Raw genomic sequence first — 26,218 nt, forward strand, 5'->3', positions numbered from 1 at the left:
TTAGGGAAAATGTCACATAGATCTTTATTGAACACCAGTGCCAGCACCAGCCTCCTTCTCTCTAGTCACGGGGACACATGGACAAGGGGCTCTCTGCCCTGACCGGGAGGCAGTGACAGCCTAACCCCAAAACTGCTCTCTTAAGGCCAGCACCCTCCTGGGTGCTCAGCACTGCGGGTTCAAGTCTGCTCAAACTCCTGCTCACAGTAGCCTACACTGATGGGCTGGGCCTGGACTCCTCTCCTGCAAGAGAACACAAAGAAATGGAAGATGAGTTATTCGGCCTTGGACCATGGCAACACCATCTCCACAATAGCCAAGAGCCCCCCTCCCATTTCAGTAAATCTTAAAATATTACTGTACCCAAATTACTTGGTGACCTTACTCCAAGATTTTCAATGAGGGCACGCTTCTTTTTCTTTTCTTTTTCTTTGTTTTTTTGTTTGTTTGTTTTTTGGGTTTGTTTTGTTTTGTTTTGTTTTGTTTTTGAGACAGGGTTTCTCTATGTAGCCCTGGCTGTCCTGGGACTCACTCTGTAGACCAGGCTGGCCTCGAACTCAGAAATCCACCTGCCTCTGCCTCCCAAATGCTGGGATTAAAGGCGTGCGCCAGTTCTCTAAGACAGTTAGAGGGCACGGGCGCCGAGGGCACTCTTTCTATCCTGCATGTCTCTACTCCCCGGAAAATTCAGTTACTTTGGAAAAGAGGTCAGGGCCCAAGGGATGTCTGATGCTCTTGGCCCACTCAGATGTCCATTTCTGCTTCTAATATTCTATCAGCACAGCAGTGGAAAGGACTGAGCTGGGGATTAAATTAAACCCTGGCCTTCTAGCCAAGGCTTGGAAGTCCTAAGAACTGACTTTAGGGACTTCCAAGCATACCTCAATTATTACAACAACAAAACTAAACTAAAACAAACAAACAAACAAAAAAAACAAATACTAACTCAATTACCCAGTGTCTTAGGGCCCATGACAAAGGGCTCTTAGTCAAGTCTGTTTTGCACTAGGCTGTTTCTAGGCTATCAAATGACTGCTTACACAAGCCACAGTCAAGGGAGGTGTAGGCATTCATGAGTAAGAGCTGACAGGTTCAAATCCTGCTTTCTGTCACTTTCTAATAAAGTACTCAGGAGCTGTATACTCCTAAAATGGGGACAAATGGGCTGTGCTACAAACTCAACAGGATGGAGGCATCAAAAAAGTACCTGGCACAAGAAGCTTCTCAAAGTTTTGGCTCTTATTCTTTTCTTCTCAGATCTGCCCATAGCCTGCTTACCTCACCAGCTCACAGCGGAAATGCGACAAACGTTTAAAGGCAAAGTCCATATTAGTTGTCAGGTTACTGCTCCACAGTCTCTCGGCAATGGCACCAGCTCTGGGCCTGCAGGAGGGGTGCACAGAAGATTGGCCCTGAGTGTCTTCCTTCCCAGACTAGCTGTGCCGTGAGTGAATGACACCTTGTTCAAAGCTGAATACCAGATGGGAGCTCTCAGGCAGTTCCAGGGCTCAGTTCCACCTCATTAAAACCATGGTCGTTAGCATATAGACAGTAATCCCAAGCTGCTCCTCTCCCAGAGACATAGGCATAAGGGTAAGCCTTAGAGGAATGTTTGCTGAATTATGTATACCCAACCAATGTGGGGAGGTTGCCGAGAAAATTAATTTACTCCCTATACTAGATCCCAAGCAAGCACCCTTGGGTTCTTTGTGACACTTGTCAAGTGGAGACGAAGGCCATTCTCCGAAGCCAGGGGACATGAGGGACACGAGCGTCCCAGGAATCATCTCAGTGCCCTTCCTCTCAGGGTGAAGCACTGGGGAGCTGGAAGGAACTGAGACTGTGAGGCACAAGCCCTGCCAATCCTCTTCATCCTCCACCCTACCTTCCTGACCTCACCCCAAATTCTTACCAGAGCCTGGGGACAAGGTTTGTGCTGTCCACATACTCTCCCCACATACAGGCTTCCCCTCCAATGACCAAAGCCTTCTGTGCAGGCGTACCTGAGGAAAAGCAACAGACCACGGTGGTGAGGCTCTCCTTCAACTATCCTTCCAGTGTGGCCTTCTCCGCAGAAAGGCCATTTCATTTCCTAAATTGCAATGTGTTCTTGCCCCTCTTAACTCCCGCCCTGCACCTCAGCCCAGACTCTGGTCAGCCAACAGAGTACCTTGAAATGCCAAGGGCTCCACTTTGTACATGTCCTTCCAATCAGGGCCGTACTTTACACGGTTCAGGTACCAGGGAGCAGACAGCAGGGCCCGGAAGCCAGCCTTGGTGATCTCTTCCATCTCCTTCATGTACTCTACTGGCATCTCCTCCCGCCACACCTGTATGATTGTGTCTGGGCGAACCTGTCAGGAAAGGTCAAAGGGCAGTCATGGTTCAGAGTTCAGAAGACTCTTGCGATTCATTCTTACGCATGATACCCAGGCCAAGGAGAGCTTCCTACTTCCCAGGAGCAAAGGATGCTTCTGACTCCAATCATTGATTTCTCACAAACCCTTGGCAGAGCTGAGGTGTTCACTACTTAACAGAGCTTCCTGATGCTCCCCTCCCAGTCCCACTGCAGCTTCCCTGTCTACATGGAAGAAGTAATTATTGGTTGAGAGTTGAGGGGAATGGAAGCGGGATCTAAGTCCAAGACTCAGAAGGAAAGCACAGCACACAAAGCCTCAGGAACCCACAATTAGATACGAGGTTCTGACTCTAAACTCCAGCAGTTACTTTTTGTCTGTAGCTCTTCTAGGGAGTTAGAGAGAGATACGGCCCAGGTCCCTGACCGTTGAGCCTGTCTGGAGCATGACTGGTCCTAGAGCAGTCAGGGAGGCCAGGGAGATGGAGACGGGCGCCTCTCCTCCGCCCCTGCTCACCTTCACTTTATTATCAAATACCTCCTGCCACACCACATAGCCCTTGTCATAATCAGAGACGATGTCCAGCAGCCTGGAGAGGAGAGGAGCATCAGCAAAGTGTCACTCGGCCGTGTGTGCGAGCCCTCTAAGTGCTGAGCCTGGCAGGGCCTATCCCTGACTGGACATGACCATCTCTGGGTCTACCACCTGACCACTCTAAACCTGAAAGGATAGGACCAGGGGACCCTTGGGGGGCAGGGAGTGGTCCTAGGGACTGAGAGCAGACACCATTTCCCACAGAAGGTGATTCCTAATATGCTCCCCCCCTTCCTTTCTCACGTCTGGATGTAGAAGGACTCCAGCTGCTTGAAGTCAGTAAAGCCCTTTTTCTTCATGAAGGCCTGGATGTTGGGGTTGGACTTCCTGGAAAGCCAGAAAAGAGTGATGATTAGCTCTTGCATCATCCTGAAGCCATGACAACCTTCAGGTTAGTCATCTAGCCTCCTGCAGCTGCCCCTTCCACCAAAAATATCAAAGGCAGCCAAAGGTCTCCAGTGAAGTTGTAGCCACTTGAGGCTGTACGGAACAGACACAGGCTAAGAAAGAAAGAAGCCTGACCTTGAGGAGTCTCAAGTCCACGCCCTCAGGGGGAATGCTCCTTTCCTTGCTCTTCCAATCACACTGGTCTCTGGCTCTGCTGTCCTGATGGACAGCAAGCCTATGACCTCTGACCTGCTGCAGATTCCTTAACCTACAGTGCCTGTGTTCACTTCCATGCCTTTCTCATCATGTTCCTGAAAGACAAACTTTCCTCAGACCCAACTCAGGGGCCTACTGTTCAGAAGCCCCCTGGTCCCTTATGAGTGCTGTAGATCTGGGAGTTTGAACTTTATGACTTAACATTAATTAGGTCTTGTCACTTATTAATCCTGAATTCTGTAGTTCATGTAGACTCATATTTTTAGATTTAAAACTTATGTGTGTGTGCATGCGTGTGTGCAGGGACTCACCAAGGCTGTAAGATGTTAGATCCCTCAGCTCTAGAGTTACAAGCATTCATGAGCTGCCCAACATGGGTGCTGGGAATCCGAGCCCCAATCCTCAATCCTGAAACATCAGTAAGTGATCTCTAGCTTGCACCAGACTCTTGATTGGACTGTTTTAAGCCTTCTTAAGTGGGGACTATTTTTCTCTATCCTCCATTTTTCCAAAACAGTTCTAGGATCAGAATGAGGATATCTATAAATACCTCGGGGATGTAAGGGAGGAGGAGGAAGGTTCATCCCAGCAGCCCTGCCCTTCATATAGGGCCTCTCTGGGCTGAGACATGGCTCCCTCAGAAGTGAGTCCTTAAGTAGCGGCAGTAGGCCCACAGTGCTGACTGCGTAACCCACCCTCAGGCTGGTGCATGAAGTCTAAAAGGCTCATTCATACCAGCAGGTGAAGTCAACTTCATCTCCTCCTAGGTGAAGATAAAAGTCTGGGAAGACAGAGCTGATCTCCAGGAAGAGTGTGCTCATGAAGTCGTAGGTGCTGTTGAGACTGGGGTTCACAGGTCCAAAAGTGCCAGAGAGATGAGCCCCAGAGTAGCAAGGTGTTAATAACCCAGGGACACCTAAGTTAACAGAGAACCCACAAGCGTTACAAATACATCTGCCCATGTATACTCCTGTACATTAGGCCCTATGTAAAGTAGATGACTGTGTTCATCCACAGGTGTAGTACTGGGCTCTCACAGGCATCAGTAACAGCCTGCTTAGTCACAATCAAGAAAATACAAATGTATCTATCATCAGAGGCCGAGGCTGGGTTGCAGACACATAAATATCGATGTGTACGATCTTGCCCCAATACACATTTTCCAGCATAAATCACCCAGCTCCTTAAGGCCATTGTCTGTTCTTAAGAAGACAGCATGACAGCACCCACTGCCAGCCTCTCCACTCTAGCTCCTGCTGCCCAGTTCATTTCCTGAGAGCTGTGTATGGGCCTAGAAGCTTCCAAGTGTGGCTGAGGCCAAGTAACAGCCTACTGCAATCTTCCCAAAGGTGTCATCTAGGGTTCACTCTGGGGTCTTGGATACAGAAACAAGCAAGTGAGCAGTAAAGATTACCATCTAATGGTGATCTCTGAAGGCTAGCTTCAACTTCTTTTTTGCTTTTTGTTTTATTATTTTTTTTTTTTTAGACAGGGTTTCACTCTATAGCCCTGGGTATCATGGAACTCACTCTATAGACCAGGCTGATCTTGAACTTAGGGGTCCACCTGCCTCTACCTGAGTGCTGAGATAAAGGTGTGTGCTACCACCCCCACCTTCTTTCATATAAGTTCTACCCTAGGGGTCAAACTCCTCAGTATCTAATGTATAAAAACCTACAGCAGTTTCTGGGGAACACTTGTGCTTTTGTTGTGGTGGGGGGAGGGCAGAGGGCAGACACCTGAGTTACTTATGCCTCAGGCTGGCACTGAGTTTGAGATTCTCCTGCCTTTGTGGTTTCCTAAGTGTTAGTTTAGAGATGTCTACCAATATGCCTGTCCTCTTCCCTTATACACACAAACACATACACACATACATACATATATATACACACATACATACATACACACATATACACATACATGATTTTAAGGCTTATTTGTTTTATGTCTATTGATGTTTTGTCTGTGTATGTGTATCTGTATGCCAAAAGATCTCAGATCCCATAGGACTACTATTACAGATGTTTATTATCTGCCAGGTGGGTGCTGGGAATTGAACCTAGGATTTCTTTGAAGAGCAACCAGTTCTCATAATTTCTGAGCCATATCTCTCCAGTCCCATCTGTCCATAATTTTAACAGTGAAAGTGCTCTCTGCATAAATTAAACTTTTCCTAGGAGCAGTCCCGGGCAGAAGACTTTGGGACCAAGACACCCTTAAAAATAACTTCTGTAGCAGGAGCTGGGGTGAGGACTGTGCCAGGAGGCTCACCTGAGTCACCTCCCTGCTTTACTTCTGGAAGGAATTTCCTCTGGGCAGGAGTTGATGGAGAACAGTTTTTTAAGAGCCCAGGCCAAGATACAGGCCATCTGAGAGCCAACAGCCTGGAGCCCCTCTTTGAGCAGACCCTCCAACTGCAGCTTTATTCTTACCTGGCCCCCAGGACAAAGTGTGGCCAGGAGTGTCAAATTCTGCCAGCACACGGATACCCCGAAGCCTTGCATATTCAATGACCTCCTTCACATCCTGTGCTGTGTAGATATGGGTGACAGGGTTGAAAGACCCCTGAAAGGCAGAAGATACCATTCAGAATCTCATTCCCTGTGGCTATTGCTAACAGAAGATATTCAAACACCCTGAATTTTAAAACACTTGTCCATGTGTACTGGTGACTTCTTCAAGAGTTTATTATGATAAAACTATGATAAAATGTCCCCAAAGTTATCACATCTACTGCTTTCTTTTTAGTGAGTGTGCATACCTGCATCCAGCAGCGCCACTGCATGTGTTCCTGTACCACTTTATTTTCTGGTAATGGTTTGAATAAGAATGGCCCCACAGCCAAGCAGTGGTGGCGCACGCCTTTAATCCCAGCACTTGGGAGGCACAGGGAGGTGGATTTCTGAGTTCGAGGCCAACCTGGTCTACAGAGTGAGTTCCAGGACAGCCAGGGCTACACAGAGAAACCCTATCTTGAGAAGTCTTTTGTAGTAGCCAAACGTGGTGGTGCACGCCCGTATCCCAGCACTCTGGGAGGCAGAGGCAGGCGGATTTTTGAGTTTGGGGCCAGCCTGGTCTACAGAGTGAGTTCCAGGACAGCCAGGGCTACACAGAGACACCCTGTCTCAAAAAACAAAACAAAACAAAACAAACAAACAAACAAAAAGAATGGCCCCCATAGTGTCATAGATTTGAATGCTTGATTACCAGGGAGTGGCACTATGGCACTATTAGGAGGTGTGGTCTTGTTGGAGGGAGTATGCCATTGAGGGTGGGGTGGGCTTTGAGGTTTTGGAAGCTCTAGCCAGGTCCAGTTGCTCATTCTCCTATAGATATGCTGCCTATATATCTAGATGAAGAACTCTCAAGCTACTTATCCAGCACCAAAGCACCAAGTCTACCTGCATAATGACAATTGCATAATTGTCTGTAAGCAAGCCCCAATTAAATGCTTTCATTCATAAGAGTGGTGGTAGTCACGGTGTCTCTCCACAGCAACTGGATGCTGACTAAGAACATGGTCACTCACTGAACCTGAAACTCAGTACTGAGCTCCAGGTACCCACTCCCATTCTCCACCCTCACCCAGTCCTCAGGTTGTTCAGCAGATTGCCCCATCTTCCCAGAACAACATCTACTGCTTATCTGCTTATGATAACAAGATAAATAAGATGAAATTATGTCCACTTAACAGAATGTATGTAAATAACATCAAAAAAACAAAACCAGGAGATATTAGCCACTGAAGGTTACAAAACAAATCAATGTGGGGACTTGAATCCTTGGGTCCTGACTTCAAAGCTGTTGCCCTTTTCCTCTGATTGGTTGAGAGCTACTGCCCTTGAGAACCTGGAGTCCATGTTTGGGTAACATGAATCATACCTTTCTGGTGAGCTCTGGGAAGGTGAAGCTCTCATATGGGAAGGAAGAGTCGTCCACCAAGTGCCAGTGGAACACGTTGAATTTATTGTATGCCATGACATCCTGGAGGTCAGAGCACAGATCAGAACCACATACTGGGCAGACTGCTCTACAGACAACAGCAAAACTCAACCTTCCTCAAGATCCAGGGATGCACTTATATTCCAATAAGTCAGATCTAAGTCAGACTTTCCTATGAGGAAGCATGTTTCAGAGCCATCTTCCAGATGAATTCTGACTGCAGCATTTGCAGAACCCTCTTGGTTTCTAAAGTCCCCACGTATCTCAGAGCAACACTCCCACCTCCTCCCATCGGACTGTGAGGCCTGCTGGGAACTCAGCTGCCCCATAACTTAACTCACAGAAGCCAAGGCTGACATATGTCAGCTCCCCTGGTTCCACCAAAGGGACAAAGAAAAAGCAGCCACATGTGGTAGATGAACAACAACTGCACATCAGATTCAGAAGTGTTAGCAACTTCCCCAGCAAAGGCTTTAGAGCAACATTCCTAAAATCTTGACTTAAACAGCAGTCAGCAGCACCTGGCAAGAGAAAGCAATTCCCCCAAACAGCAGAAGCAACACTGTGTCCAAATCCATCTTACCCTGGAGTAGGCAGTCTTGTACACTTCCCTGGGGCTCACAGAGTTACATGCAAATGCTCTACTGTGCCCCACTCCCCAGAACCTATGTATGAAATGAAGAAGTGTGTTACCAGTGTGTCCAGGATGCTAGACAACGGCAGGAAATGGCGAGACGTGTCCAGCAGTACGCCCCGGTGAGGGAATCGAGGAAAGTCTTTAATCTTTGTCTTGTTGATAAAGAACTGTATGGAGCAAACACTGAATGCATCAGGATTCAAAGGGAGCTTACCATCAGGACAGAGAAAGGAGAGACTCTCCCAAGATCCCCAAAATGCAATGTGTAAATGTTCTCCAAAGTAACTATCCTTCCACTCTTCCCACCAACCTCTCCACATCAAAGACTACAAGTAACCGGCCCATGCCAACCAAACACAAGCATCCAATATACGACTCAGTTTACAAACTAGATTTTCCAAAAGCCAGCAAGTTTATTTTCTTCAGAGCAATATGGCATCAAGATTATTGCTAAATGCCACATTGTGGGATCTCTAACCAGACTCTGCCTTTATTTCTTCCTAGACTCCTGCCAGGGCCATACTTACCGTGCCCTCGGCTGATTTCCAAACAAGCTGACTGAAAGTCTCCAGACCTGTGGAGAGGAGGAGAGGCAGAGTAAAGACCGAGGGAGTGAAAAAGGTGTGTCCACTTGGAAAAGGGTACCCCAGTGTGCTGACTACTTGGAAAGGGGTGCCCCAAGGTGCTGTCCATAATGTCTCCCAGTGAATCATGAGAAGAATCACAACCCTGAGTTCAAGGAATCTGGATCCACAGGGGCCTCTTCTGTTTATGAGGGGGAGGCCCAGATGGTGAGGGCTGATTTATGGGAAGCAGCAACTACTCTCATGGTCTGCCTAGTCACCACACTGACTGTGGATTACTAAGGACCCAGCACTGGCAGACTGAATTCAGAGTGTTGCATGTTCTCAGCAGCTTGGGCCCTACTTAGAGAAACAACAGAAGTTCCACCATATAGTGGATTGTCCAGATTTCAAGATAAAAGACTCCATCAGCCCTCAGTGCCTAGGCAGGACCCATAAAGCACATTACTGTGTACTGTCTGGACCTCTTCCCACGTGGAGTGGGATCTCAAATTTGTAGCCTTGCACCTTTTGTGCAAGAGAGCAGAGGACAGAGCAGGAGTTGTGTATTTTTTCTTCTAAGTATATAGAACAGGCAGTGGAATAACAAAAACTGAGCATGTGCCTGACCTTGGTCTCATTTATTTATTTATTTATTTACTTATTCATTTTTTTTTTCGAGACAGGGTTTCTCTGTACAGCTCTGGTAGACTAGGCTGGCCTCAAACTCAGAAATCTGCCTGCCTCTGCCTCCCAGAGTGCTGGGATTACAGGTGTGCGCCACCAACGCCAGGCTTGACCTTGGCCTCCTAAGAGCACATATTATAGGCATGAGCCACACCCAGCTTTCTTTTTCTCTTCCTCAAAGAGATGGCTGGTGGTCTAGCTGTATTACCCAGAATGAACTCCTGGGCTCAAGTAATCCTCCTGCTTCAGCTTCCTGAATGCTGGACCGATCAGCATGCACAACTAGCATGCCGGTCAGCTTTCCCCCTACAGACTACCCAGCTGTGGACGGAGTGAGCAGGACCATGTCTGTGGCAGAGTCCACTCCCAGTGCCATGTGTACTGCTGCAGCAAGTTATGCCCAGCTGCACTGGCCTCCTTATTTCCTAAGTGTCATCTCCTCCCCCACCACGTTACCTCGGAGAGCGCCCCAGACTGTCTCAGAGGCAAGTAAACACTGGTCATCATTAATGGTTAGGGTGTCTGAAATGACAAAAATTAGAGTGTGGACCAAACATTCTGTGTCAATCTCTGAATAAACAAGAAAGCAAACAAACAGGACTGAGGACGACACAGGGTGAGATTTCGGCAATCACAGGGAACCCGAGTTTGGATTCTCATATCCCTATAAAAGCCAGACTCAGTGGCACACAAAACTGATGTGCTGGGGGAACAGGAGAGGCAGGGTCGGGACACACCCATCCCAGGAGCTTATTAGCCAGCTAGTCTAGAGAAATAATGCGCTCCAGGCTCAGGAGAGACACCATTCTAAAACACATCTGGTGGAGGGTGCCTGAGGAAGACACCTGATACAAACAAAGGTCTGGCTTTCATATGCACACCCAAGGGCACACAAGAACAAACATACATATTTCACACATACAAATAAATAAATAAATAGGCAAACATCCAAACAGCAGGTCAGGCGCCTGGCCAGTGACACATGCGGTTCACACTAGGCAGGGTCCTCTGCAAAGCGCCACCCAGCTGGCTGGTTAGTTTTCCCACAAGAAGCATGAGATTATTCCTATCAGCTTTCAGTGAGAAGTGTGACATTAGCGGCCTGCAGGGTTCAGTCCAGGATGCAACACTGACAAGCCTTTGGGACCACCTTGCACTGACTTTTCCTCCAGGCTTCAGCCAGTGTACTCAAGAATCTGAGGAAGATTCGAATACTCAAAGACTCACACTGGAGACTTCAAAGTCCCAAATCTGTTGCTCAGGACTAATGACTTAGCTTCACTGTAGTATAAGTGACCCCAAAGGTTCTCTCTCCAGTATCAAATGTTCTTGAGAAAACTCAGCAAAGTGTCCACATCTTTCTCTCTCTCTTTTCTTTTTAGAGACAAGGTTTCTCTGTGTAGCCCTGGCTGTCCTGGAACTCCCTTTGTAGACCAGGCTGGCCTCAAACTCACAGAGATCCATCTGCTTGCCTCTGCCTCGCAAGCGCTGGGATTAAAGGTGTGCGCCACCATGCTTGGCTGTGTCCACATTTCTTAATCAGTCATTGTTCAGTCCAGAAGGCAAGTGTTTAATGGGGCCTAATATCTTAATATCTGTGTGACATTTTCTGTTGGTCTTGAGCCCCAGTCCCTAACGGCATTCATCAGCAGCCTAACCCAGGATAGCTGGAGGGACAGTCCCAGACAAGAGCTTGCTTTGAAGACAGGGAACAGAATGGTACTTACAATTTTCTACTGACTCCAAATTAGGAAACTCATTACATTCAGCTGTGACGACGGAGACCACCAGAATGTTCTTCCCCAACGTTTGCTGTTTTTCTGTGAAGACAAAGTAAGCTTAATGGATTGACCTGCTCCCAGAAGCAACGGGCAAACCCACAGCTCTCTATGAAGGTCCCTAGCTCTAGTCCCTCTGAAAGGGAGGGAGGGCATTTACCCATGGCACTGGCCCTGCCTGGTCATGGCCAGCCTTTGCCTCGGCCTGTGGTCCTACTTCCCCAGCAGCCTGCTCTGGCCCAGTGTGAAGTAGCTGGAGGCTATCCCCACCAGTCTTCCTTACAGCCCTAAGCACAGTTCTAAAGTCTCAGCAGCAGCTGCTCACAGAGGGCTTCAGGGCACTCTGATGCGCAGGACCTGCTAAGCAGCAGACTCTACTGCTACCTGGTCACCGTATAGGAAGCTACAATGCAAATCAATGATGTCACAGGATTCACTAACATTTTTTGCCCCCCAAAAACATTTTTCCATGATTAATTTGTTTGTTTTGAAACAGAATCTTGCTTTGTTGCCCTAGCTGGTCTAGAACTTGCTACGTGGACCAGGCTGGTCCCATACTTACGGCACTCCTCTTGCCACTACCTACAGAGGGCTGGATTACAATTAGGAAGCTGCCACACCTAAGGTCCACATCTAGATATGTGCATCCTTACCTCACTGTGGACTAGGATACTGTATCTAGTACTGCTTTTCAAAGTTTCCATAAAGGAGTTCCCATTCTGATAAAACCCACAAGGTAAGGCACAGATAGAACAGTAGCCAGGAGGTCCCACTGGTGAGGAAACCAAGCCCTCGGAGACGGCTAGGCCATCAGCCTATTCCGCTTGTCCTTTCCCCAGCAGGGTCTCCAGGGTCAATCTCTGCTCTCAAAGGTGAAAGCTGTCCTCATGGGCTGTACTCCGAAGTGCTGACTACAGACCCCAATTCACCCAGACACAAATGCCAAAGCATTTCGTTCCCTATTTCTAACCTCCGTGGATTCCAGAGTGGTCTGATGTTTGTTTTTTGTTTTTGTTTGTTTGTTTTTTGTCTATTTTGTTTTCTGAGACAAGGCATTGCCCAGGTTAACCTCAAACTTGTGGCAATCTTCCTGCCTCAGTCTCTTGAGTGCTAGGATTTCCAGCACGTACCGCATACCCAGCTTGCAAAGTGCTATGATTTTACTGCCTTTAAAGCTGAATGAACCTTCTCTCTGCTCTTCCTGGAGATGTATGTTTGCAGCTCCCTACAATCCTCTTAACACCCTTCAAACTACAATGTCAGGGAGAAGATGGCTTGGCAGAAGGCAGGGAATCTTCAGAACCAGAACAGTCCCAACTGTTACCCATCTCCAAGTACCACAAGCCTTGTGAAGAAAGCCAAACCAGAGATGCTGGCCTCTGCCACATGTCTGCGCCTCAGCTCTCGGGAAGCCAGTCAGTTAAAGGAGTTCTCCTACCCAACCAGAATCAAAGCTCTCTCCCCTCACACTAATCCCTGTATCTCCAACCTACTAATTCCTACTTAAACCTCTTAGGGAAAAGGAATTTAACTCAGACCTGCCACTACAACTCTGCTCTTCAGAGTCCTCCTAAGCCTAGAGCCAGAGGAGCTGCTTCTCTAAACACATCTACAAATCTGCCATGCTAGAGTCTGGTGAGGGAAACTAACAGACTCTCTCTCTCTCTGTGTCTCCCTGTCTCTCTCTCTTTCTGAACTACACCTGTCTCCTGTGGCCCCAATGTGACTTCAGAATGCCCTGCCTGTGTCCACACAGTCACCAGGAGAGAGGAAAGGTCCTAGGCTTTCCTGTCACCCTCTTGGTCCTCAGTCTGCCCAATGAGAAGCCACAAATCACCCGCATTTATTTACCAGGGTCACTGTCCTGATGAAAAAACGAGTCAAGCTGCAAACTCCAGGCTTGTCTGAGCCACCACTAGGAAAGCAGGAAAATTCCTAATTTTTGTTAAATGTCCTATGTATTTTTCTAAATACACACACACACACACACATATACACACACACACACACATATACACACACACACACACTTGCAGTCTATAATCTGGGTGAAGGGAATGTGTCACAGACTCTTGAAGACCTTGAGCAGGAAGGCCTTTTCCCCAGAACAATGGCCCTCAGATAAGGCTCCTTCTCCAGTTACACTGCAAAGAATCCTAGCACTCCAAGGACTGCCAGGCTTTGGGCTGATAACAGTCAGTGCCAAGGCCTGGATTAAATAAGCTCCCAGAGGGAAGGTGACAAAACAAGAGGGACACTGGGTCATCTGAAAGGATGTAAACACTGTGTCACCACTTGTTTTCTACCTCTGCAGCCACTGTGCCAGGCTCTGAAGAAAGCAGGAAACAGGTAGGAGTTGGTACAGCTGCCTCTACACTCACCAACACTCCTGGCATTAGGAACTGAGGTGTGGGAGGCTGGGCATGGTAAGGAGTCCACACAGCCAGCAAACGGGCATGCCATGAGTCAGCCTGGGAAGCCTCAGGTGCTCAGGAGCAGCATAACAAACCTTGCTCAGGGCTGGGAAAGTTGGTTCTGCAATGGCCAAACCCAGCAGGTCTTGGACTGGCACAAACAATGTCAGGGTGGGACCACATTCCTGCTTCTAAGACCCATGACTGCAGACGGACAGTTCTTCAGGGCCTATGTCATGTTCTCTACCTCCTACCTTGCTCACCATCCTGCTTTCACCAGTTTAAATGAAATGTTCTCTTCTTTGGGATCATAAAAAAGTTTGTATCCTTTTCTAACTGAAGTAACTGAAAAAGTAAAACAGTCCAAAGATATCTGAATATTAAAAACATGAGCATCAGCCGGGCGGTGGTGGCGCACGCCTGTAATCTCTGCACTCTGAGAGGCAGAGGCAGGCGGATTTCTGAGTTCAAGGCCAGCCTGGTCTACAAAGTGAGTTCCAGGACAGTCAGGGCTCAACAGATAAACCCCGTCTCGAAAAAACCCAAATCCAAAAAAACAAAAAACAAAAACAAAAAACATGAGCATCGCACCCCTGTCCTCGGTCCACTGTGCCAACCCCACTCTTACAATGCCTTCAAGTTCACCACCGACATGGAATTCTGACAAGGGCCTTCTCATCACACAAGTCCCACAGAGGAAGTTCCTCGGGACTTGATTACACAGCCTCTCCACTTCCTGTCCGCACGTCCTCTCCCGCCTGTTTCCTTCCCTGCTGGGCAGATACACAGGTATAAGGGCAACAATACTCTCACTAGCCTGTCTGTCATATATACCCAAGGAACAAAATCCCTAATCCTGATCAACAGCTGTGCCTCGGTCCTGGTTTTTGCACTTCCCCAGGCCTTGGGGAGAGAGACCGAACTGCAGGACTGGATTACTCTAAAAATCTATCTAGTTTCTTGAGGCTCCTGTGGAAGTCTTTAAGGACTGGGTCGATGGCTCAGTGGTGAAATCCTTGCTGCAGAAGCATGAGAAACTGAGCTCCGATCCTAGCGTGCGCCTGAAAAGCCAGCAGACAGACTTGTGATCACAAGCGTGGGAGGCAAAGGACAGGAGAATCCTGGAGGCCTGCCGGCCGGCCAGCCAGTCCAGTCAGCGAACTCTACATTCAATGAGACCCTGTCTGAAGAAGAGGGGAGCAACCGCCAGAGGCATCTGACATCAATCTCTGACCTCTACAAGACACGCAGACATGTACCACACAGACATCAACCAACAACAAAACCCAAGAACGTTGCCTCCCGTGCCCTCTGCTGCTCCTTCTATTCTCTGGAGCGTCTTCAAGCCCGTGCCACCTCCCTTACTTCAGCGGCTGGAGAACTCCATGCCACTTTCCTCTCCTCTGCCACCTTCACAGCACACCTGCAGCACTGTGCCTGCCTTACCTCTTCACCTGTATTCTGGACCTCCCCTCGGGCTCCTCCCATATAAACTATATTCAAGTGATTCTTCCCACTGACTCTTTCCTACCAGCTCTGAAGAATTTGCCATCTTCCCAGTCTCGAGTGCTCATCATCTCAAACACCACTCTTACTCTAGCTTTCCTGCCTTAGAGAAAATGGAGAGAAAATGCAGTCTGGGGGGTTGGGACTGAACTCCAAAGCCAGGCAGATTGGAATTTAAATACTGGTGAGAGCTCTTTTACTGGAAGGCCCTAGGCAGGTTATTCACTGAATTGTGGCTTCTCATCTGTAAAATGAGGATTCTGGCACAAGGTAAGTACTAACAGGTCTGCATCTGCGCCGTCTCCTCCCCGCAGCCTCTCCCTCACCCTCCATGCATGCTTTCCCTACTCTATCTCCACTACAACCTAGCTTCCCTAGAAATACTCCTGAAATTGGCTTCACCAAATTTCTGTGGTTCTGTAAGTTTACAGGACCTTTCCAGTTCATTCATTTATTCACATCATACATTCACTCAATATTTATTGAGGGCCTACTAAGTGCAAGGCTTATTCACTAAGAACTAGAAATACAGCAGCGATCAAAATGAACAACAACAACAAAAAAAACCAACTCCTTTCTGTCAGGAAGATCCTGCTGTCCTGGAGCCCACTCTCTTCTTTCTGAATGGTCAAGCATCTCCGACAAATCTTGAACTGGAACAAAGCTCCCTCCACATGGCCTCTGGTAGCAAAGGGCTTTAATCCCAGCACTTGGGAGGGAGAAAGGGTGGACCTCTGTGAATTCAAGGCCAGCTTGGTCTACACAGTGGGTTCCATGCTAGTCGGGGTTGCGCAGTGAGACCCTGTCTCAAAATAAAAGCAAACTTCCATTGACTGAGGGGCCTCTGCTCTCCTGGTCTTCTCCTACCTCCTTGAAGAAGACCATCTTTTCTGATGCCAGCCTTCTCTCTTCCTCCTCTGTGGAGAACTTTTAAGGCCTTTGGGGCCGCTTCTCGGAATTTGGCAGGAATTTGGGCTAGGACATGAAAGTAGGCTCAAGATAAGTACAGCTGAGGAATGTGTTCTTTGTATCTGGATGGGTCACGTTAAGACTATGAATAACAGGCCGGGCGGTGGTGGCACACTCCTGTAATCCCAGCACTTGGGAGGCAGAGGCAGGTGGATTTCTGGGTTCAAGGCCTGCCTGGTCTACAGAGTGAGTTCCAGGACAGTCAGGGCTACACAGAGAAACCCTGTCTCGAAAAAAAACAAAAAACAAAAAACAAACAAACAAATAAAAACAACCCCAAAAATAAAAAAAAAAGACTATGAATACAGTAATCACGGGACCTTTGTTTATGCTTTGTTTGTTCCTTAACCACTCAGTTTATGCCTTCTGGACTGACCATATTCTTTGTATGTACCTAGAAAGATATAAAAGCAGACTGGAAAAAAATAAACCGGCTTCAGCCTCAGAACTGACTGGGGTCATGTTAGTGTTTGTCTTTTTCTTTTTAAAATCCCGCCCCCTCCCTGGAGGACTGTGGACTGACAGAGCTGGCCTGGTCACCTCTCGCTTTATATCCTCCTTGGACAACATTTCTATTCCACAATACGCTCACAACTTCCAGATGTGTTTTTCTAGGCCGGTCCCTCTTGGGGACAACTGTACACCTGTGGCTGAGCTGCCTCAGGAGCACCTGGGTCTTCAGTGCACAAGTGAACTGTCTTGGCTGAGTCTCTCTCTCTTTGATAACAGCATATATTCACCCAAAAACATCCTCCTGAACACTTTCCACCAAGTAGATTACAGACCCAACTCACTCAAAACAATGTAAACATGTTAAACATTGTCCTAAGCTCTAAAGGCTCAACAGTTAAACAAACAAACAAAAAAATCCAAGTCTTATAACAATTATCAACTCTTAGCACTATGCTACTTCCTGACTCTTGCTGGGCCAAAGCCTCAGTTCAGCCCCTCTCCCACATAAAACACCACCCAGGCGGTCCCTCCCCATCTCCACATACTCCTCATTTCAATCTGCTACCTTCTGGGATCTCCTGGCATGAACTTCTGATCATGACAATCCCATGTAAAGCCTCCTAATGGGCCTGGGGATGCAGTTGGGGGACAGGCCACTTGCCCAGAGTCATCAAGATCATGATGTTCAACATCTGATCCCCAGCACCAAAACCAAAAGAAGATCTAATAGCACCCACGGTTTTCAGGTAATGGCGGGGGTGGGGCGTGGGGGCCACGGGATGACCTGAAGGCTCATCCTCTTTCGTGCTCTATTCAGGAAGTCTTATCATAGCAGAGTGAGTTCTTCCCAGAACCCTGAAATTGTCCAGTCTTATACATACTTTTCTCATCACAAATTGCTTCCTTCAATTAAAACAAACTTGGCATTTCTTCCACACTTGTTGGACTAAGAAACAGTTTTGCTTTTCCTCTTATAAGACTGTTTTGGCCATTCCCCCACCCTTTCCTAAGAGCTACCTACGTGGCCATGGAGTACACATACATTTTTCATAACACTTATCTTAAATAAGCTGTCTGTCTCCTCACCTAGGCTGTGAGTTCCTCAACAGCAGGGACCAATCTGTGTCTTTGTGTTCCCAGTGCCTGATACACGGTAGTCATTCAATAAGTGTTTGCTGAAAAAATGAATGATGCTAGAATTAAAATATGCACATTTAATGCTATGGATGCATAATGACTGTGGTAAACAGTTAACCTACAGAGTCTTCTGAAGTCTATGACTAGGGAAAGGTTGCTAAGAACAGACCCAGGCTTATACAAAGCACCTTTCCAGACAGTCTCTGAAGAACTTGGGGGTGTAAATAAAAAGCTTTTAGGTCCTTCCGCATCTCTGGAAGGAAACATTTGCTACATGTAGGGCACCTGGAAACTACAAACCTTCACCATAGTGCAAAACCATCTCCCTCTTTCCCAAATTAAAGCACCCCCATCTATCTGTCAGGCACTGGATGCAAAACCCTGGCAATGCAGAGAAAATGAACGGGATTGTGATATAAGGTGGCATTTGGTTTGGCCCCTTGAGGACACCTTCCCACTCCTTACTGCCTACCCTGCCCTGTAGGCTCTGGCACTCTAAACTGACAAGGTCTGTTCTATGAGCACTGTTCCCCCCCCTCCTCCCACCTTTCCACTCATCACACTCTGGCCTCCCCACTAAGACACATAGAGCCCTCACTGTGCATCACCAACTGTTCTAAGTGCTGGTGCAGTAAAAGGAAAAACCTGCCCTGGTCCCTGCCTTTGAGGAGTTCACAGTGTAGAGGGAGAGAGACACAGGATTACTAAACTGTGTGATGAGCTAAGGCCAACAGCACAACTACCTCCAGAGAGGTAAGAAGGCTTAGCATCAGAAAAGCCTCCTGCGGTGCAATCTGGAAGCATGGCTTGTGTCTGCAGAGAGGCCTTCCTTCTGCAGTGTGGGACAGATTCGGGTGTGACTAGGGTAGGCAGGGCCACTCTGTACAACTTTTGCACTTAGACTTATTTTTATGTACATGAACATTTTGCTTGCATGTATGTTTGTGTATCGTGAGCATGCTTGGTACACATGGAAGTTAGAAGAGGGTGTTTGGTCCCCTGGAAGTGGAGTCACAGACTGTGAATAGCCACAATGGAGTTACTGGGAACTGAACCTGGGTCCTCTGCAAGAGCAGGAGCCTTCTCTCCAGCCTCCTATCCAACAGCTGTCTCAGAAGCCGACTGCCCTGGGCTGGGAACTTCCTTGATGCTGATCTCAAGCAGGCTACCCAAGATACTTCACCTTCCAGACACAACCAACACTCCAGAAGTGCACTCTCCCCCCTCCAGAAGTGTACTCTCCCCCCTCCAGAAGTGCACTCTCCCCCCTCCAGAAGTACACTCCTCCCCCCTCCAGAAGTGCACTCCTCCCCCCTCCAGAAGTGCACTCTCCCCCCTCCAGAAGTGCACTCTCCCCCCTTCCAGAAGTGCACTCCCCCTCCAGAAGTACACTCTCCCCCCTCCAGAAGTGCACTCTCCCCCCTCCAGAAGTGCACTCTCCCCACTCCAGAAGTGCACTCCCCCCCCAAGAAATGAATTCTCATGAGCACTTTTCCCCAGACCGTCTTTTGTTGTAAAAATCGAATTTTCCCCTTTTGCCATACTTTAAAATTATGATCTGTCCTTTTCAGTGCCATCACTATCAGAAAAAGAACATCTCTCCAGAATTCTTGATCCCAGAACTTTAGCCAACAATTTCAGTTTCCGTTAAAAACAAAACAACTTCCCCCTTAATTTTTAAAACAAAGATGAGTCCTAGTATATATTAGATTATGATATTTTTCCATTTAGTAAAATGATTTGCAGATCTTTAAATATCAAAGGAAATCTACCATTATTAGTAAATAGTGACCAAATTGCACTGATGGAACACTCCTTAACTTATCTAACTATTTGAAGTTTCTGAATTTCAAAAACCTCTTCTCCAGGCAAAGACAAGGGTTCCTCTTTGCTAATAATAGCTCTGACTGTCCTGAAACTTGCTTTATACATCAGGTTGGTCTCAAACTCACAGAGATCCACCTGCCTCAGCCTCCTGAGTGTTGGATTAAAGGTGTGTACCACTATGCCCCACTATTTTAAAACTCTTAGTTTGGGGGTGGGGGATTCACGGCAGGTATGTGGAGGTCAAAGGACAAGACACCACGGTGGAAGGAAGTTCTCTCCTTCCACCGTGGTGTCTGGGAGATCAAAACTAGGTTGTCCAACTTGGTGCCTGCACGTTTTCCCACTAGGCCCTATGTTCTGAAGGCCCCTGTGCTCTGAAGGCCCCTATGATTCTAATTTTATTTTATTTTTTTATATTATAACAGGTATATATAAGAGTTTTAAGCTTTTGTTTTTTTCTTTAGACAGGGTTCTATGTGTAACAGCCCTCGTTGTCCTAGAACTTACTCTATAGACCAGGCTGGTCTTGAATTCACAGAGATACACCTGCCTCTGCCTCCCAAGTGCTGGGATTAAAGGGTGCACCACCACAACCTGGCTGCAGAGCACTTTAAGAGGCAAGAATACCAGGCAAAGATATGAAAATTTTTTGGTTATGATACTTTCAAATGTTTCATTTATTTATAAGTGAAATCCACAGACGTGAGCCAATTCTCTACATTCGTCCACCATTAGCCCATCTCAGTTCGATCTCTACTTACTGATTAAAAAACAAAACAAGGGCTGGAGAAACGGTTCAGGGGCTAAGCGAGCGCTTGCTGCTCTTCCAGAGGATCTGAGTTTGGTTCCCAGCACTCATGGTGTGATTCACAACCATGTAACTCCAGATCCAGGGGATGTGACGCCCTCTTCTGGACTTTGTAAGCACCGTCACACACAGCCACAGACACACCGGTGTACGCTCTCTCTCTCTCTCTCTCTCTCTCTCTCTCTCACGCACGCACGCACGCACGCACGCACGCACGCACGCACACACACACACACACTTTAAAAAAGATGAACTTTCGGGCTGGAGAGATGGCTCAGAGGTTAAGAGCACTGGCTGCTTTTCCAGAGGTCCTGAGTTCAAATCCCAGCAACCATATGGTAACTCACAACCATCTGTAATGGGATCCAATGGCCTCCTCTGGCGTGTCTGAAGACAGCTACAGTGTAGTGTGCTCTCCAGCCTTAGTTATTTTTCTTTTACTGCTTTCTGGAGCTCTTTTTAGATTTTCAACCTTGCCTGCTTTATTTAAGTCTCTGCTCTCTACCAGTGATGGAATCCTAAGGAATTAACCTTATCTTTTTATCTTATTTGGCCTATTTTGTCCACTTTTTCTTTTTATGTTGTTTTTGGGGGGTTGATGTTTTCAAAGAAGCTATCTCATGGCAGCCTAGGCTGGCTTCAGACTTGGGTAACCTTCCTGCCTCAGCCTCCTAAATGTGGGACTATAGATATAAGCCACATGCCCTTTGATGTTTAATTTTACAATTTCTTTTAATTTTCATATATAGGTTTTCTTTTTCCCCCCTATTGCTTAGAAAGGCTTAGAATTGCAAATTCCCTCTTATGCTTTTATCTTAGAGATTTTGATATTTAGATATTTAATCTATCTGGAATTTATGTTTGGCAAGAGGTAGAGTTTTTTCCAAATGGACAACTAATCATCTTTATGTATTTATTGATGGGTCATCTCTTCACTCTGCACTGGAAAAACAGTCTTCAGCAATATGCTAAGGCACCATATAATATACTCTGGAGCACACATTAAGTCTTACTGGTCTGTCTCCCCGCCGCTCTGGCTCCTTTCAGACTACACTCCCTTCCTATAAGGTTATCTCCTCCTCCCCACGGCCCACCCGCTCTACACAGCAGCCACCTTTGCACACCTTTCAAGGCTACTTAACTCCTGACACCACCAGCTCTTTCCATTTCCTCCTTAACTGTAGCCCTGTTCTTTCCAGAACAATGCCACTTCCCTGTGCGTAGCTCTGAGAGGAAGCGTCACCTTTCATCCTGGAGTTGAGACTTGGTGCTGCTCCTGACCATCTCCCCAGCTGACCCTTCTTCCATGCTTGTCTTCTGTGACTCAGGCTGTGGAATCTTGAGTCTCTCTACCAGAGCACTCTGTCATTTCCTAGGCACTTTGGTATTTACACCTTGTGCCCTAGAGTCCTGCGGCTGTCAGATGATTTGGACACTCAGAGGAAGAACTAATCCACACTCTAGAGGGCTTAGTCGTTTTCCAGCAATATCAGCACCATCCTCCTCCTCCTCAAACAGCTTCCAGTCACTGGGAGTTAAGGGTCTGCTGAATTTTCCTGTCTCTGGAAACTCATCTCCCAAGCTTGTTTACCCCACAACTGGCTGTCTGCTATGATTCCTTGTGCTACACCCACACTCAGACTGACAGTCAGTCAGGCTCAGTGCACTCTAGGTCTCTTGGTCTCTTCTTTCTCTTTTCACTCCTTAGTACTTGCCTTTTTCTTCCTCTATCTTTGTGAGTTGGCATCAAAATGTGAGAACAAATACACTGCTAAATGGCAAATATGGGAGTCATCTTCTGCACCCCACCCGCATCCTAACTCTAGACTTCCAAGCACATCAAGTCTGAAACCCCTGAGCCGTCCAGAGAGGCTATGTCCCTGCAGCCACCAACTAATCCAGCTACTGTCACACCACTAACCACCACAAAAACTGCGGTCCCTGCCTTTAAGCATTATTACCACTGATGCCCCCAGGCCAAAAACTTAGTGGAATACTACCTGGGTAATAATACTTGCGGGCCTTCCTCTAATGCTCCGGCTTACAATGGTAAGAGTTCAGATGTTAGACGTTTCTATTTGAAGTCACTAACACTAAGATATGATCAGAACTTAGTTTTCCCCCGAGGCTAATAGTCTTCCAAATGACTAACTGTCCTGACAAAGTTCTTTATGAGCACTGTAAGGATGCCAAGAAGAGAGGAAATCTTGATAGACAGATCTAGATGGAATCTCCTACCAGAACCAGGGGCTGTGTAACAATGACAGTCGTTCTGCCTTCAAGTCTCAGTTGAAGTAACAGTCAGGAGTAACACTGACCCACAGAGCAGGCTGACAAGACATGCCAGATCTTAAGTGCGCCACTCAGTACACACTTCATTTCCTTGCCTGTTCCAAAGTCAGTTTTGCCACAGCAAACTATATTATGTGGCACTTACCCAGAGGAGTCCTGGGAGCGGGTGCCTTAGAGTGTAATAGCCAACTTCAAGGGCTTCTTCCACTCTTGTGTGTTGACACACGGCAAACAGCCTGATGGCTCCAACACTCCAAGGTACATGGACTCAAACTCCTCATCTGCCCACTCTAGGCCTGCAGTCTCAGTTACAGGAACACAGCCACACCTGTGTGTTCCTGGCTCCTGTACTGTAACATCAAGGGGGGACTGTAGGGAGAGGTGAGGGTAGCACCTAATAAGCAGGCTCCCCAATTGATGCCCCAAAAGTTTTACGAAACTCACAGGTCGCTTGCTGACTACTGAGCTGATGAACACCCCCACTTCCTGCTCTTGCACAGACAAGTCCAAAAAAGGAGTTCCAGCCATGCTCGCGCCTGACCAACGGGCACATCACTATTAGCTGAGGAAACGTAAAGTCACAAGTTAAGACGGAGGCAAAAACCCAGAGAGAACACCTCTGAGCTTGGTGGTATTTGCGACAGCAAGGAACAGAGAAGAAAATTCAATCTGTTTTTCTTAAGATCATGGACTTTTATGACCTTGAAGCAGGTCACAAAACATTTTGTACAAGTGCACACACCTTTCATGTCTACCTTCTCTTGAGCTTCTCAGACTGTTAATAGCTATACAATAGAGAGGAAAGTTCCTTAATCAGACTGGTCAAACATGTATGTATGTATGTATGTATGTATGTATGTATGTATGTGGAGAAAGCCGTGTCAGGGTCATCTCTCTCTCCCCCTAAGTAATCTAACACTCACTGGCGGCTTCAACTACATTTTAGTTTAAACATCACCAGGTCTTCACCACTATTATACCTTCCTTCAAAGAGTGCAAAGACATTTAGAGTTATTTTGTTTTATTATCCCCAGAAAGGCTCCAAGTGTAGGAAGACAGAAAACAAACCAAACGGAAAAAACAAAATGAATCACAAATGAGGAAGTAGCAGCAAGAGCCTGGAAATTAGGCTCCCTGAGGTCCCAGGATTCGTGATGAGTGCATCATGTTTCAGAGTTCAGATCCCTCGGTGCACACAGACTTCAAGCACAATATCCAAAAGGCAGGGAGCGCAAGTGTAGCTCAAAGAAACAAGACTCAAAGATTTCACACATCAGACACAAACTAGTCATACACGCACCACAGGAGTTGGGCTTCTCAGGCTTAGAATTAGCCAGAATCATTGTGAAGGCATTATGATTTAATAAGAAAAAGCACCCAGTCTGTAGAAGACTACAGACAAAACTAACCCAAGGCCCTAAGAGTTCAAAATGAAATACATAGGAGATAAATATATACTTTTGGTCCTCATCTAAATATAGTTGTTCCTAATACCGACCTCCTCTCTAAAGGTGTTTTCATCATTATTTCTCATTGTGCATCACTTCATTCTGCACATACTCTGATAAATGTCACCATGAAACTTTCTTCCTCTTTGAAAGCAATAAACTTAAAGGCAACCCAGTCTTCTACAAGAGTAACCACCAGGTCACTTAAGAGCGGAGAAGTTTTTTTGCTTGTTTTGAGATAGGGTCTCTGACAGCCCAAGGTGGCCTCAAATTCAGTTATGCAGCCAAAGATGACCTTGGACTCTTGATCTTTCGGGCTCTACCTCCCCAGTGCACACGAGAGCACGTGCCATCAGGACAGGTTTTATGAGATGTAGCAGGGTATTCAAACCCAGGTCTCCTGCACTTCACCAACTGAGCAGCACCTGTAGAGAGGAGAGTTCCGATTGCTCCTCCTTCCCAGCCTGACTGCCTGACCTGAGCTGTTCTCTCCTAGATTTCCAAGATGCATTTTCCATTTCCAACTCTGTGGCAAAGGAGTTTGGGCTGAGACTGTAAGCTTCCTGCCCCTCCAGCGTCCTTGAAACCAGAGTCTACTCCAGATCTGAAACCTGAAGATCATCTTCTCTTGATGATCTTAGGAAAAATTAAGAAGGATGGAATGCCTTTCGGGATAAGTCTTCACTTTCAACAAATGATTTGCAATTACCTAGGAAAGGCGCTTTTAGAGACAGTTTTAACTCAGGAGGAAAGACATCACCCCACGCCACCCCACCCCAACATCGTGGATGGCGTGGTATCACATGCCAGAAAAAAGAAGGGAAATGGAAAAGTGTCCTCTTTGATCTTTGACTGCTGTGCAGTCTGACAGGGACCTCCAGCTCAGGGTCACATGCTCTCTCCTGAGGGACTGCTTCCTCTGACAGCGAGCTTTTGGTCACAGCAATGTGTACAGGAAAGAACCAACCTTGGAATAATCCTACACCTAACAGCTTAACCCGACAGAGCTAACAATGTTGCTAAACCCACGACATTACAGGGCACACTTAGGTCAAAGGAGGCACTTTAGAGGACTCGGGCTATAATGAACCACGTGACTTACGAAGTCACTTGTTTACTGCCCCAAAATGAACAGATCAAATACTGATCCTGGAGGCAAAAGAATCCGATATTACTTTCAAGAATAAAAGGTCTTGGGAAGGGGCAAACTTTCTCTGCTTAGCATCTCCGGTCCCCAGGTCCGACACTGCTCACCTTCATCCTTTTCAGTCCCCTACATCCACAGGTTCATCACAGTCCCCTGGGCCTCTGCTCAAGTTGTCTCTGCCTAGGTCTTCGGAAGCTCTTTGCCTTGTGTTCTGATTTCTCTCACATTTAAACATTTACTAACCAAGTTATGTGCCAGACACATGCTGGATTCTGCAGCCCTGGTCACTGCCTCGCAGGGACCCTATACCACTTGAGCATTCTAAAAGATCATCTTAAATGGCTATCGGCAACATATTGTCAATATTCTGACAGCCTGATTGAACTGTGATCCTACAGTAGGCACTTTTTAAAGAAAGAAAATTAAGAAAGAGAAGAAAAGAGAAAAGAAAAGACCTAAACACAGCTCTCAAAAGGAGGATTTGGGATAAACTGAGATCCCCAGGAAGTCACATTAGTGAAGGGGTGAACGGAGAAGGGTAGGCCGGGGAGGCCAGCTAGCTGGATAGGGAAAGCAAGGGGAGAAAGGCGTGGGAGGTGACTGACTGGGCTGTGCAGAGGCCAACGGGAGGGTGTCTGGGAGTCGAGCCGGGGTTGACCCACGCACGGAAGGCAGCTCCTTCGGGGGGAAGAACTGGACAGTGACTCACTTGAGAAGCTGGGTCGGGGCCAAGAGCCGGAACCGAAGAGCAGGTTACGGTAGCGTCGAAAGGCCTCGTCGAGGACGACGCAGCCCGCCTGCGCGGCCGAACTGGCATGGTACCGGAACTGGAAGTTGTTGGGGTACAGGGTGTAGCGCCGGTGGTAGGTTTGGATGTACTGGGGCCAGGGCCACAGCGCCGTGGCCAAGCAAGCCAACGCCGCCGCCAGCAGCAGCGAAACCCAGAGCCTGCAGCCGGCCATGGCCCACCGGCCAGCTCCCCTTCCAGCAGGCTGAGCCCACGTGAGGCCCGGGTCAGGTGAGCGGCGCCCGCGTGACAACGGAGGGTCACGTGAG

General features: G+C 47.4%; 1 protein-coding gene across 1 annotated transcript; it reads right to left on the reverse strand.

Annotated features, from left to right (window-relative positions):
• On the reverse strand, positions 1-26,218 carry Hexa (hexosaminidase subunit alpha). Its single transcript, XM_052188156.1, has 14 exons — positions 25,872-26,218; positions 11,111-11,203; positions 9,840-9,905; positions 8,661-8,707; positions 8,190-8,300; positions 7,437-7,538; positions 5,987-6,119; positions 4,290-4,470; positions 3,195-3,278; positions 2,874-2,946; positions 2,171-2,354; positions 1,913-2,003; positions 1,279-1,383; positions 1-243 (listed from the first exon to the last, which is right to left on the reverse strand). Exons 1-14 carry the CDS (start codon positions 26,122-26,124, stop codon positions 180-182), a joined length of 1,587 nt encoding a protein of 528 aa, XP_052044116.1. The 5' UTR covers positions 26,125-26,218; the 3' UTR covers positions 1-179.

Source organism: Apodemus sylvaticus, chromosome 7, assembly GCF_947179515.1.
Source record: "Apodemus sylvaticus chromosome 7, mApoSyl1.1, whole genome shotgun sequence".
Lineage (NCBI taxonomy): Eukaryota > Metazoa > Chordata > Mammalia > Rodentia > Muridae > Apodemus > Apodemus sylvaticus.